The sequence below is a fragment of the Strongylocentrotus purpuratus genome, unplaced genomic scaffold (assembly GCF_000002235.5).
Source record: "Strongylocentrotus purpuratus isolate Spur 01 unplaced genomic scaffold, Spur_5.0 spur5_scaffold_14, whole genome shotgun sequence".
NCBI classification, from domain to species: domain Eukaryota; kingdom Metazoa; phylum Echinodermata; class Echinoidea; order Camarodonta; family Strongylocentrotidae; genus Strongylocentrotus; species Strongylocentrotus purpuratus.
The window spans coordinates 29,514,907-29,530,148 of NW_022145599.1; the positions used below are offsets into that span (position 1 = coordinate 29,514,907).

Sequence of the window (15,242 nt, forward strand, 5' to 3'; positions counted from 1 at the left end):
CCAACTCCTCCCCGGTTCTGTGGCCCCTGCAGTAAATAACTGAAACAGACAATTATTGTGAACAATTAATTTTTTTTATTGCAGAACCACGACACGAACATGGACATAAATAAACCATGAATCAATGTAAGGGTGCTGTAGACAATTAAATGATAAATATGTGCATTCAAGTACAAATGGCAAAACAAAATGGTATACACCATTTTTTTTTTTTTTTTTTTTTTCTTCGTGCAGTTAGGGTTGAATATAAAACAAAAATGACAGGTTCGAGGAAACTGTAATTGGAAGTAACTTGGGCTCTCTCTCTCCAACGATCATAAAGCACTTTTGTCCTCTCGATCACACCCCATAACCTATCTTTAAAAGACTATCCCAAAATGAAAACAAGCTCTCTCTCTCTCTCCAACGAACATAAAGCACTTTTGTCCTCTCGATCACACCCCATAACCTATCTTAGCTGGGATATAGTTTTGGTAAATCTGAAAATACAGACTTTCAAAGAGTGAATTTATTGTAAGATATACACAAATATAATTTGGGCGACCTTCCACGCAAGCCGCCGTAAGTGGCGCTACAGTTGGGGGGCAGCTGGGGGGCTTCTGGATAGCACCTGAATGGGAAAGTTGAATGAGCGAGAGCTCGTTCGTACTTAGGCCCGCATCTACTGGCGGTGTGGTGAGAGTGCCTCCGTACCGTAAGATCGAACTCACAACTCTGCTCCAGCTAGCCCTTTGTTGTTGTGCACTCGTGCCGTGATCGAAGTGAACTTTTTCGTCAAGGTTCTTTTGTTTGATAAAACAGTTTTGATTCGGACTTTTCTACAATGAAAAAAACAAAGCAAGGAACAGGAAAACACTGTGCGGTTGTGGGATGTACGAACAATAGTAAAAAACTAAAAAAATGGAAAATCTCGATGTGCGAAATCCATTCTCCTTTGTCCAACGATGAATGCGAGTGTTCACAGCCTTATCAAATGCACCGATTTCCAAATGGAATTTCAGCTGATAGTGCCGCGAAACTTAAAGTATGGTTGAAAAACCTAAATCGCAAGAACTTTACACCAAATCCGAACAGCAGGGTGAGTTATCTATCTTTACATTTATCGAAATATTCAAACATTTACAAACAAAATAAAGAAGTAAAGTAAAATGAGTGAATAAAGAATTATATCATCACACTGAATATTCACAAAAGAGCAAAGCAGAAAGCTCTTCATCTATATTGATGACATTTTTTTTTTTGGGGGGGGGGGGGGCTCGTCCCCCCGGGATACACAAGGGGGTACAAAAATTTTGGACACCAAAGGGGCCAAAAAAAGTTTAAAACTTTTTTTTTTTGGGGGGGGTGGGGGTTATCAGCTTATTGATTCGATCGGGGGGGGGGGGGCAAATTGCTTAGAATCTTTTATGATGGGGTGCAAAATTTCTCATCACTACCGGGGTGCCAGAACTAGCTGACCCCCCCCCCCCTCCCCCACCCTTTATGTCAAATAGGCATAATGGAAACGCGCATGGATTTAAAAAAAAAAAAAAAACTAATAAATATCTTATTAGTTCAGGCATAACCACCTTCATGTTTTTGTGTTTTTTTTTCTCCCACAGTTGTGTTCAATTCATTTCGAAGATGGGAAACCAACTGCGGACCATCCATATCCAGTCCAGTGCATGGGTTACAAGAACTTTGTGAGTGAATTGATAATACATGTATTATTATTAATTTTGTTATTGCTTAAAAATACCTACATGTATTACATTGAGAAAGTACCCATTTATTTTCAAATGGAATTATGTTTAGGTTGAAGGCCCATAGTAGTTTTTGTTGATTTTAGAAAAGATAACATTGCTTAAAACATACACGTATATAGGACATGTTTTATCATTGAAAATTATATATTTATGGAGAAAAAGATAAGGACAAGATTACAGATGCTGTGACAAATGTGGCATGTGTGATGCTGAAAAGGGAACATAAGGAGATTAATATGTTATCTATTTTTATAACAGCTTTTAATACATTTTCCCAACAGAAAACATTGTCTCCTGGAAGGCCACTTCCTAAACAACGGACACCATCCAAATCTACAGACTCACCAGCTGACAAGAAACCACTTCCTAAGCAGCCAGAGAATGATCCCGATGAGAGTGCAGAGGAGGGTATATATCACACATCTACACAGACAGATGGACCAAAGCTGGAAAATTCGTACTCTCAGTGGAGGGATGTCACCCTCGAAGACCACACATATGCAAAGATATGCAATTTGCAAAACACTAAAGCAAGTCAAACCGAACGTTGTCCAGAAGTATCGGCAAAAGACATGAATGATGGGGTCCTAAAATTCTACACAGGACTGAATACAGCTGTGTTTTGGGCCTTTATCAACTCACTTCTCATGACACTTCCATCACTTCCAAATTTTCAAATGGCAGTGCACGATCAGATTTTGCTTGTTCTAATGCGACTTCGATTAGGCCTCATGTTCACTGATCTTGCTGCAAGATTTCGTGTCTCCAGGACTACGGTACGTACAATCTTTTCTACATGGCTGACAATAATGGCTAAATATATGAAAGGGAACATTATCTTCTTGCCAGCACGCGACACTCTGGCAAGAATTCGACCCCAAAGCTTTGCTTCTTGCCACCCCAAAGCGACCTGTATAATAGATTGCACTGAAATATTTGTCCAAAGACCAGCTAATCTAAAAAAGCGGGCACAAACTTATTCCAATTACAAAAGCCACAATACTTACAAGGCTCTATATTGTATCGCACCTAATGGCTTTGTAACATACGTTTCCAAACTCTTCGGCGGACGGGCAAGCGACACTTTCATTTCCAAAAACAGTGGGTTTGGTGAACATCTACTTCCAGGGGATGAAGTTTTAGCAGACAGGGGATTTACGATAGAAGATATGCTGCCGGCCGGAGTCAAGCTCTCAATTCCAGCCTTTACAAGAGGATTTAAGGATAGACGACTTCCTGAAGAATGTGTTACAGAAACCAGACGTATAGCCAATGTCAGGATTCATGTGGAAAGGGCTATTAGACGCTTGAAGTGCTTCAAGATTTTAAGCAGCATAATTCCAGCGACCGTTCAAAATGTTGATGACATTTTAATTGTTTGTGCTGGGTTATGCAATCTACAACCCCTTCTCATAAATGAGCAAAGTGAGTCGAGAGAAACCGAGGATGAAAATTCAGAAGAAATACCAATGGACATTGATGATTCTTCGGATGGATATTGAAATTAGATTTGATTTCTACATTGTTTAAGGTGTTTTATGGTGAGAGCCCCCAAATTCTTTGGATGTTATCCATGAACCGACCCTTTGTTAACAGCCTGTTCATGTTTTTCACATTAAAAAGTAAAGATTTAATTCATTGCCCTTTGTTTTCTTTTCTAAATAAATTTACATAAGAATGTGTTAAAAATAATTTTAAGAAACAATAAAGTAAACAATTCTGACCACATCATTAAAAAAAGGGTGGGATTCATTGAACATCCAAACAATTGTTGTTGTTTTTTTTGGGGGGGGGGGAGGGGGGGGGGCTATACTCACGCATGGGGTCAATTCAACAAATTATTACAAGCAGATTAACACAGATACAAACATACACAAACACACCCACACATACACTTATGTGTTCTTGGAATTTAATATTTAATATTTACCTGTACTTAAAATTTGTATTAAGATTTGTTGAAATATCTTAATTGAACTAAAAAAAGTAGGTGCCAAATAAGTGAAAGAAGATTTGTTAAATACAGTTTACTCTGCCTAAGTCTAGTCTCTTGGTTTGACAAAAATCTCCTGGATTAAAAAAAAACAGACTTAGAACAGGTCAATAACAAGGCTTTGAATGATTTTTTTTCTTCAAAAATTGCATAAACTTATTCAATTCTCTGACGTAGAGATGTTGACTTGGGCAGAGTTGACTGTACTTCAGGATATCAAACTTGTTTCGTGTACAGGTACTAGGTGTAAATTAAACCTTTCACCGTTACCATACCATCAACAGGCCATCATCTTTTCCATGCTAATCATTGTCATGTGATTATTAGAATCACAAGTTTACCACAAAAATCAATCATCCGATCATCACTTTGATTTAGTGCTTGTCAAAGTCAAATATAATGACCAAAGATGCCACACATTATTTCCATACTCAAGAATTTTATTATTGTTCATGCAAGTTTTAAATGTCTGCACTTAAAAGATTTACATGATATACATATAAATTCATTTCATCTTTTGTTCACATCTGAAAATTCCTAAATTATGCAAATAACATGAAGTATAATTAGAATTCTATTAATAATAATGAAGTACAAGTCGAGGAGGGTTAGCATATTTCCAGGTGGTAGGCAGTGAGATCACACAAAGGAAATTCAAAGAAAAGAATTTCAAATGAGGAAAGGAACCTTATAAATAGGGTTCGCGGGCGCACGTAGCCATCTTTTCAAAGAAGGAAGAGGTGTCAACAAACGAAAAACTCTCCCCAAAACAGAGTAAATATTTGTCCAAAAACCGAAATATCATATTATTGATCATAACAAAAGCTACAATAGATCAAATCCATTCAATCAATCATAATCAATCAAACAAAAACTACAATCGATCATATCCAATCAATCAAAACATAACTCCTGTCAAACAACAGCTAAAGTCCAAACAGACATGAAGCCAGGATATATACACTCCCAATTAAAAAAGAGAGAAGATTCTGTGATTTGAACAATAACAAAAATCCAGAAGGGAGGGAATCTTCAGCAAAAGATCTTGAAGGGAGGGACCCTCCTCGACTTGTACTTCATTATTATTAATAGAATTCTAATTATACTTCATGTTATTTGCATAATTTAGGAATTCTATTACATAACATTCGTACAAGTCTTCAGAGGGTTAGCATATTCAAAGAGCAGATCACAGAATCTGAAAAAAGACGAACTTACATGAATAAACAACCAACACTTGAATTGCAGGTGTATCAAATTTTTAATCATAACACGAACCTCAAAAATAATGAAGCATAAAAGGATTACTCAGATCTCCTTGACTAAATCAGTCTTGCTTAAAAGTAAACTACGATCACGTGAATCATGTAAATACATCTCTAGTAACCTAGGATTTTCCTTTAATGGAACTGTACCAAAAATTGATTACCAAAGAGAAGCGAACCTTCTTCTCATTTAACATAGAGCCCTCTTTCGTGATAATGTCATGATATAGAACATAAATTTCAAGAAGCTTGAGCTAAAACCGAAAAAGCGAAAGTTCCATCTTCAACGACGGGTTTGTGGTAAAAGGTTTTGAATGTTCGGGCATTTGACCAGTCAGCTTTCTTCATTATTTCTTTCAAGGTGACCCCATGAGCGAAAGCAGAAGAAGTAGCGGCACTCCTGAAACTGTGCGCCGAAAATACTGATGTGTCAATGCCTGAAGCAAACAAAGAGAATTTTAACCATCTTGCCAAAGTACTGGAGGTTACCGATTTGTGAGGTTTTCTAGTTGAAATAAAGAGCTTCGTTTCCCCATGACATTCACGAAGAGGTTTGGTACGATTAAGATATCCCTTAAGAGTTAACAAAACACACAACTTCTTATTCGAAGGAAAAGAAGGAAGCTCAACTATTTGCTTAGCAATACCCTTTTTTGGAGTAGTCGTTTTTAAGACATCCATGACCTGAAAAACTGCACGATCATCTGAAATGTGCATGAAAGAGATATCTAAATGATTGAGAGTCTGTGTACGTTGCGCTGTAACAAGTGCGACTAACGACACAAGTTTTTGACTCAAATGAAACAAAGAAAGTTGATAATTTTCTGCCATTGAACACAAATAATCCAAAACCCTGGAGACTTCCCACGTGCTTTGGTACCTTGGTTTAGGAGGGTTTGCATTAAATATCCCCTTCAATAATCTTATTACCATGGGATGCTTGCCAACTGGAAAGCCTTCCATTGGTGGTAGTACAGAAGAAAGGCCAGAACGATAAGAATTAATAGTAGAGTAGGATTTTCCTAAACCCTGTTGAGCACTAAGAAAATTAATCACGTTTACAATACACGAGTCAAAGGGATCAAGCGATTGTGAATCACCCAGCGAAGCCACTGTTGCCAAGCCGATTCATATTGTTTGTTGGTTCCATCTCGCCAAGAGAGGGCGATGAGGCTGGAAGCGTGTTCCGAAAGGCCCGCTGAGCACCAACCTTTGTTGAGATAATCCAGGCGGTTAGCTTGAGGTTTGGGAATGGGTTTGAATGTCCCACGAGAGAGAAGGGGTGGGGCGACAAGTAACTGAAGGATCATGGGATACCATGGCTGGGCTCGCCACAAAGGAGCGATTAGAAGGGCAATGTCCACCTTGTCCTCCCGAAGCTTCTGCAAGACCCTAGTAAGAAGACAAAAAGGAGGAAAGAGATATATGTTCAATGCATTCCAAGAGATGGTAAAAGCATCTACTGCAAAAGCACAAGGGTCATACTTCCAGGTTACATAACATGGTAATTGATTGTTGAAACGAGAAGAAAACAAATCAACGTCGAGACATACATTGAAATGCTGACAAATAGAGAAAAACCTATCGGGACAAAGATGAAGCTCTTTGTTTAGATCTCTACGTGAAAGCGTGTCTGCCTCAATATTTGCAATCCCAGCCAGGTGAGATGCAGAAAGCCAAATATTACGTTCAAAACACCATGACCAAATGGCCCGGGAGATTCCATCTAACATGGAGATACGCCCACCAAACTTCTTAATATAAGATACGGCGGAACTATTATCAGACTTAATATAAATATGGGCATTCATCCGTGAATTGCATAATGATGATAATGCGTGTTGAATTGCAAGCAATTCCAGAACATTAATATGTAGATCGGCATATTTAGATGACCAAACCCCTTGAGAAAATGAATAATCATTCTCACAAAAAGCTCCCCATCCCGTGCTACTTGCATCTGTACGTAATGTGATGCTGACAGGAGGCATTTTAGCGGGTGTAGTGAATGCATCCGATGGGATCGAGAGCCACCATTGAATTTCGCATAATGCGTCGGTATTGAGAGACACAAAAGAATCGAAATTCCCACCTGAAGATTCAAGCGCTTTAGTTTTGAAAGATTCCAATTTGCGGTAATGAATCCTCCCTTTTGGAAAGGCCTCAAAGGAAGAAACAATAATGCCAATGAACTTCGCAAGGTCCCGAACAATGACCCGATTCGAAGCTAGAATAGAGCTTCCTACTGATTTCAATTTCTCCACCTTCTCACCAGGTAAACTTATCGACATACTAGCCGAATCAATGCAGAAACCCAGATAAGTTGTGTCAGTTTTAGGGGATAAACAAGACTTCTCGAAATTTATTTCGAATCCCAAAGATGATAATAAATTACACACAAAACTAGTGTGCTCGAGACTTGCTTGCCTCGAATTAGCGAAAATAATTATATCATCCAAATAAATCATAGAACGAATGCCCCTGCATCTTATAGCGGCCATCACCGGTTTCAAAACTTTTGTAAATACTCTAGGTGCTGAGCTTAGTCCAAATGGTAAACATTGAAAACAATAATAGGCCTTCTCCCACGAAAAACCTAAGAAACGGTGATGATCTTCATGAATCGGGATTGAAAAATAAGCGTCCCTCAAATCAATTGAGGTCATGAAATCAGATTGCATCATCAGATCTTGAACATTTTTAAACGTTTCCATTTTAAAATGATCATACTTGACAAAAGTGTTCAGGTTTTTCAAATTAATGACTGGTCTGCGTTCTCCCGATTTCTTCGGAATCGTGAAAATAGAAGACAAGAAAACAAGGTCCTGTCTAGATGTTTTTCTAATTGCATTTTTCTCGAGAAGGGAAACAATCTCCCTACTAATTGCTTCCTTCTCTATAAGAGAGGCAACGTAATTGCTCGGTGAGCAACGTTGAAAAGGAAGAGAGCAAAAATCAATTTTATAACCACCGATTGCGTCTAAAACCCAAGAATCAGACGTCAGACGCGACCACTCATCTTTGAAAAACCTGAGTCTCCCTGACTGGGAAAGGTCACTTACTAGTTTTTTGGGAAACCGGGCTTGTTAAACTTGCCCCGATCTGCGTTGTACTTGGACTGTGGAGCCTTGGAAACTGTCGCTGGGGCGCGAAACTCCTTAAATCCAGATGGGCTGCTGTTGCGATCCCTCGAAAAACGAGAATAATCCCGCTTGTCCTGCCGATATGGGGCTGGTCGCTGATAGTTGCGCTTGGCACGCCCCCTGAAGTTCTGAGGCGAAATTTTCTGACTGACCAGAAACGAGTCTCCGACCCCTTTAAGGGTCGCTTGAAATTCACTTCCAAAGAGGCCCTCAGATACCGATACTGAACGGCTGCAAATACCCTTGTACTTGGGGTTAAAAGAGGGCTTCAATTCTTCCCTACGCCTCATGCTCACTTCGTAGGAGGCAAAACCGCTTAGTGTGATACCGTCGAGGGCGAGACGCTTAATGCGGTTGGTATCCACATCGCGCTTCTCCGAAGCCGCGCTCTGTAACTCTGAAAGAATCTCCGCATAGGGAAGCAAACCTTTCACAATATGAGTCTGCAACTTCTGTGCACGACTATCGGCAGCACGATAATTCGGTGGAATTGAGCCCCACAGTTCCTGGGGAATCCTCGGCGTGCAAACCGCTGGAGCATTCTCCGGTGTAAGATATTGAGTAGCAATCTTCTCAATGCTTTCCTTCTTCGGAGGAAGCGTTACTGCTTTGGTCATGCGAGCCGCCAGGCTATCAGACACAGGCGATCTGAAATCCAATGTGCCCTTATACAGGTCACAATCGGGTGGAAAGAAACTCGAAACTACATTCGATTCCACCACACCCGGTGTCTCCAATAGATCCAACTCAGGGTCGTAACTATCCGCCCTGCTTGGCGACGAACAAATAGATACACTGTTATCAGCGAAAATGCTGAGCAAGTCATCATCAGGTAAATCGCCCCCATGCTTCGCACGTGGGACTGTCTCATTTTGATTTGTGGACATAACATCCATAAACCGAGACATCTTGGAAGAAAGCTTCCTAAGTTCTGCGGACTGGGCGGCGACTTTGCCCACCAGGGATTCCGCCGGATCAGTCCCCGTCGACTCATCGGCTCCCTGCTCGAAAATCTCCGTCTGCATGTCGAAGTCCGTCTGCATGTACTGTCGAAAGAAAATAGGTGTTCTTACTGCCACACACAAAAGAAAAGATGGCTACGTGCGCCCGCGAACCCTATTTATAAGGTTCCTTTCCTCATTTGAAATTCTTTTCTTTGAATTTCCTTTGTGTGATCTCACTGCCTAGCACCTGGAAATATGCTAACCCTCTGAAGACTTGTACGAATGTTATGTAATAGAATTTACATGTATAAACCCTTCAGAAATGTGCACTGTAAACTTAACTCAATGATCAATGTATTGTAATAATTAGTAAATTTTTGGAGTGTTTAGAGTGTGTTGTATTGAAAGCTTGGAATGAAATTACTATTACAGTGGAAACTCACTATAACGAGGTGCTTGGGACCATCAAAAATACCTTGTTATAGAAGTAATCTCTTTACAGCAGAGTTAAAAAAAACCAATAAGTTATTAAGAACTCAGACCAGATTTTTTACCTTTTTATATCAGATATTTTGTTATATCAGATCTTAATAACGAGTTTCCACTGTATTAAATAAATGACTATTAACCAGTCGAAAACTACATTATGTATGCAAAATAAGTGACTACAAAACATAAATAAAGATATACCAAAACAGCTGGAAAGTTTCTGGATTCAGTATTAAGATGGGAGTAAACATTGCAATCACCTGTAGTTTAAAAGCAAATGAAAGAATAATTTTAACTATTTTGTAATACATGTATAAAATATTTTGTAATATAATATGCATCTGATTTTAAACACAAATGAGTCTGTTGTATTTCATTTGAGTCTCTGTTTTTTCTTCAAATCTTACTTAAATTATTCCATCACAGATGAAGAATGAATACATATACATGTACAGTTGACCCTGCATAAGTTGAACTGGGACATCCAAATGTAACGAGTCTTTAGAAATTAAAACTAAAATAGCAAATAATATATGCCCCATTCGCTGCGTTTTCAAATGAAGGTGAAAATAAGACCCATGTTTCGTTAACTAAAGCAGAGTGAACTATACATGTCATAAAAAGTAATAAAATTCTCAATATGTGTTTACATGTTCTTCAAATAATTTGAGGAGGCTTCATAAAGTTTTCATGAAATGTACCACAACTCATACTGTATTACCAATAATTGACATCTCTACAATAGTCTGTTCCTTCTGAGAAAGGAACTGCTTTAATAAGAGTCCTTATGCAAAGTTAATTCTTCAGAATACGTACCTGACCAGGGTTGTGTTTCATAAAGATGTTCGTAGTTGTACGCACGACTCTGCGAACGACTGGTGATCCTTTCCTGCGCTCAGTGACCGCGATGTGGTTGACTTAGCACCTGAGAGAGGATCAACAGTCGTTCGCAGAGTCGTGCATACCTCTATCAACATATTTATGAAACACAACCCAGGGCGATGTTTCACCAAATTACGAAAGACTTTAAGAATGACTTTAAGAACGACTGGTATTGGTTCTTGTGCTGAATGATCGAGAATCTAATAAGTATTACACCCATTAACGTATTCCAGTCTTTCTTAAAGTCGTTCTTAACTTTAAGAGCGATTTGGTGAAACACCGCCCAGCTTATAATTAAAAATTTATAACAACCAAACACTTACATAATACAGTCAAACATCGTTATAACGATGTCCTTGGGACCAGAGAAATTATCTCTTTATATCGAAACCTTGTTATATCAGGGCCCAAATATAATAAAAAATACAAAGAGATGGGACCAGGAAAACTACCTTGTTATAACAAGATCTTGTTATATCAGTGCTCTTTATAACGAGGTTGGACTGTATATTCCTTTTTTTTCAAAGGGGAGCAGGGGTCCTTCCAAGCATCAATGCTAAAAAAAGCAGGGGGAAATACCATTGTCAAAATAATTTTGATTACAGAAATATAAAACAATTAGAGATTTTCATGGAAAAGCATGAACACAGCAATCTATTGTGCAAGCTTAACAAATCTTAGAGTTTGTGAGTTTACAGCATCTGTGATGGCAGGGAGGAGGTTCATGAAATAAAATTCCTTCAGTCTTGAATATTGCTGGCTGAACCACTCCTGGTTGAAAGGTACGTCCACAGTTACCGCCTCATTTTCTGTCCAAACCATGAACTTACACATTGTTGCCTTGGCACAATACATAGCAACCTGTACTTGCATGTAGTATCCACTGGCAGCAGCTGTTTGCCGCAAGTAGTTCTCCCCATTCTCCCTCCTCCTGATATCATAAGTTCCACTTGCAAAAAGTCCAGATAGAGACTTGTACTTGGAAAGTCGCTGCATGGTCAGACACTTAATTTCTAGGATTGAATGTTCATCAATACGACCGTCAAGGCTGGCACCTAACCAACTGTCCTCTGGCCTCACTAGAAGACCAACTTGGTCGACATGACACCCTGTCTCCTCCTCAAATTGCTTCCTAGCAATATCTTCATGCTGTTGTCCATGAATTGTCGCTGCATTTCCTCTGAAAGTTGGATCTAGATGGTTTTTTATCCATTTGGATGGATCCGTTTCCTGACGTTTCGGTACACTTGCGGCTGAACTACTGGTGATTCGCAGTTTTCTTTGCGAAGTCCAGAGTGCTGATTTTTGGTTAACAGTTTTTTTTCAGCAAGGGATTTCGCCTGTGTTTCTGTCAGCTGCACATACCCCTCAAACAGCTTTCTGCATGGAGCACACTCCAGTGGTATAGCATGATTTCCATGGTCAACAACTTCAGCTGTTGGCCTGACCCGATCAGAATGAGACGATTGTGGCTTGGCCGACTGCATATGGTGAAGAATCGTCCCGGGAACAGACTACAAACTCTGCATGTGTGGCTGGTTGAGATGGGCCAATAGGAGCTCATCTGTCTCAAAAGCTAACACTGTGTTGGCCATCGAAGTTTTGGTGTTCGTGCGAATGTTTAGAACCGTGTCCGGTAAAACATTCTGCTGCGTGCTGCGGTTCCAACTGCAGGATACATCAGTACACGCTACGCCGATAAAGCCTTTCTTGTTCGCTTCATGCACCTTGAAAGCCAATCCAGCACTGTGGCTACAACATCGTCCTTCTGATGCAATGCAGTCGCACTTAACCGCTACAATCTTACTTTCATTCCGGTTCACGGTCACTTCTACTTGATGGTAGTTGCCAATTGTCTGTGAATATCGTACTTGACAGCGTAGAATCACGTTTTGCCCAGACATCTTATGCATCACGACTCCAACCCATCCTGAATGCAGATAGTTTATACCTTCACTAATGCTGCGAAAATTTTGATTCGGCTGGTTGTCACAAGCTGGCATGGTAACAAAGTAGTCGTAGATATCTGGAGGAAAGACACAAAAATACACACATTATACTTGTTTTTTTTTCTAACGCTTATTAATTCTAATTGCACATTACCAAGGGACTCACCATTCCTTATGCATGCCTTTATTTTAGTTTTTTTTTGTTGTTGTCCCTTTGCCTTGGCCCCTCCCAGTCCTACCCTCACCCCTACCCCCTACCCCCCCCCCAGCCCATATCATTAGCATAGACTTTGAAATAGGAATGTGAATTATGCAATTGAGACAGACAACCTGTGAGCCTGATAATATTTGAAAAATTTAGGAGATTTCGGCGAGGGAAAACTGAAAAAAAAACCTGAAAACTGCAAATCACAACAAATTCATGAAAGATTATCAGACTTCTCATCAATGCAATTGATTAAACTTGCACATTTATTGTATGAAATTCCTTGAATTATTTATATTTTAACTCTAAATCATTCCGTCTCTCACTCTCTTCAATTCAATAAAATCATCTGCATGTTAACATACACGATAATGAATATGTGGGACACCGTTACAACGGCGTCTCCCAAACTTCGATTGCCGAAAACGCACGCAAAACTCGCCTCTAAATCGCAATAACATACCTTGAAACTCCAATTTAGGCCAATGACGGACATCATCTACCCATTCATCCATCGTAAATGAAATAAATTTAGACAAAATGAAGTTGAAATGTCCGAAAGCGGCAAGGAATAATAAGTGGTTTGTCTGTGAGAAAGCAATGATCGTTGCATGCAAGATGAAAGCGCAAGCTGATAGAAGCCCCCCAGCGTGTAATGATAAACGTAGAGGGCTCACATCCATGAAAATTCGCCCGTATCGGTGTATAATGAAAGGTTATATGATAAAACACATATCACTAGATAAATGAGATCTAAAAACCATTATAAATGTGTATAGTATTACGATAAAAATGTCTTATATCACGACACAAACATGGACATAAATAAACCATGAATCAATGTAAGGGTGCTGCAGACAACTTCATGATAAATATGTGCATTCAAGTACAAATAGCAAAAAAAAATGGTATACACCAATTTTTGTTTTCTCGTGCAGTTAAGGTTAAATATCAAACAAAAATGACAGGTTCGAGGAAACTGTAATTGGAAGTAACTTGGGCTCTCTCTCTCTCCAACGATCATAAAGCACTTTTGTCCTCTCGATCACACCCCATAACCTATCTTTAAAAGACTATCCCAAAATGAAAACAAGCTCTCTCTCTCTCCAACGAACATAAAGCACTTTTGTCCTCTCGATCACACCCCATAACCTATCTTTAAACCTATCTTAGCTGGAGTATAGTTTTATCCTCAAATCTATCCTCGAACCTACCTTAGCTGGGGTATAGTTTTGGTAAATCTGAAAATACAGACTTTCAAAGTGTGAATTTATTGTAAGATAGAATGAAAGGGTATATGATAAAACACATATCACTAGATAAATGAGATCTAAAAAGCATTATAAATCAAAATGTGTATAGTATTACGATAAAAATGTCTTATATCAAAAGTCGGGGTCCCGGAAAATGAGTATTTTTGTTATTTTTGACATAAAACAACTTCACAGGCACGGAAGTGGAGGAAAAATTTCAGGATAATATCTTCGTGTATGGCTTTCTGACATACATTAGCTAAATCTATGAAATCATTTTTCGGGAAGTTTTTTCTTTTTATAAGGGAAATAATATCATTGCCGATAGAGATCGCGCTCAATCTGATCTACCAGTCAAATTCAAATTTTCACAAAGATTCAACGCGTAAAAAATTGGTGTAACGGTCACTATGCTTTTGTAGAGTTGGAGTGTTTCATAACAGATCAATATAATTGATATTATTGAATCTTACCAAAACTATACACCAGCTTTAACAGAATAAGACGAAAAACGAATGGCGAAAGCTCTCTGCCACAACTACACACACTTTCTTCCTCTCGACCACGCAACCACCACCCCAGCCCGCAGGACCTAACGGTGAAATATACTATTTAAAAAAAACATGTTATAGGCCCCCCCCCCCCTCCCATTAAGTGAAAGTACGCCACCGGAACCCTTTTATGCTATTGGTAAATTAACAAATAAATAATAATAATAATAATAATAATAATAATGCAATTTATATAGCGCACGTATCCACTCTGCAGAGTGCTCAAGGCGCTTATTGTCATTATTACCCGGCTTAGCTAGGCTACCCTGATAAGGCGCACACAGCATTCAAGGAATTTCTTCCTACCGGTACCCATTTACTTCACCTGGGTCGAGTGTGATGGATGTAGATTAATGTCTTGCCAAATAAAGAAATTAATTAAATTTCCCTAACAAATCTTACATCATTATTCTCATAGTCTTCGAGAATTGGCCCTTCCCATGAACTTTCTAGCTCATACCCTTCCTCTCCTAGTGGGTTATAGAGTACTATGCACTCTTGCCCTCGAGTCACAGAATCAATATACCCTCTGTACCAAATCAACTCGTCATCAACCTCGAACCTGTGATTTATGTCCCTCCCCACAATGTCTCTTATGCTCAATTTGGGTATCTTTAAGTCCCCATTATCCAGGTCATCCTCTATTTGTTTCCTAGTGTACTCATACGAAGCCCGAGGTTCACTATCGTAACTAAGTTTTAGGCCCTTCCTTGTTCTACTTGTGATAATGGCCCGATGCCACTCTTCTTGCCCCCCTTCTCCCTCAGTTAGGTGATCCACTATTTTCCCGACTAACTCTTCATACTTCACTCTGTCCTTCTCC

General features: G+C 39.2%; 2 protein-coding genes and 1 long non-coding RNA gene across 3 annotated transcripts; 1 reads left to right on the forward strand and 2 right to left on the reverse strand.

The window, feature by feature from the left end:
- The first annotated feature begins 527 nt into the window (after positions 1-527).
- Positions 528-3,830, forward strand: LOC105446124. The gene is made up of 3 exons (XM_030984673.1): positions 528-1,078; positions 1,602-1,682; positions 2,027-3,830. Exons 1-3 carry the CDS (start codon positions 824-826, stop codon positions 3,245-3,247), a joined length of 1,557 nt encoding a protein of 518 aa, XP_030840533.1. The 5' UTR covers positions 528-823; the 3' UTR covers positions 3,248-3,830.
- Positions 3,831-11,472: 7,642 nt separating this feature from the next.
- LOC115923609 lies at positions 11,473-13,321 on the reverse strand. The gene is made up of 2 exons (XM_030984674.1): positions 13,079-13,321; positions 11,473-12,487 (listed from the first exon to the last, which is right to left on the reverse strand). Exons 1-2 carry the CDS (start codon positions 13,296-13,298, stop codon positions 11,976-11,978), a joined length of 732 nt encoding a protein of 243 aa, XP_030840534.1. The 5' UTR covers positions 13,299-13,321; the 3' UTR covers positions 11,473-11,975.
- A 225-nt stretch (positions 13,322-13,546) lies between these two features.
- On the reverse strand, positions 13,547-14,076 carry LOC115923610. Its single transcript, XR_004063999.1, has 2 exons — positions 13,830-14,076; positions 13,547-13,771 (listed from the first exon to the last, which is right to left on the reverse strand). It is a non-coding gene; the product is annotated as an uncharacterized LOC115923610 (long non-coding RNA).
- Between the last annotated feature and the right edge of the window lie 1,166 nt (positions 14,077-15,242).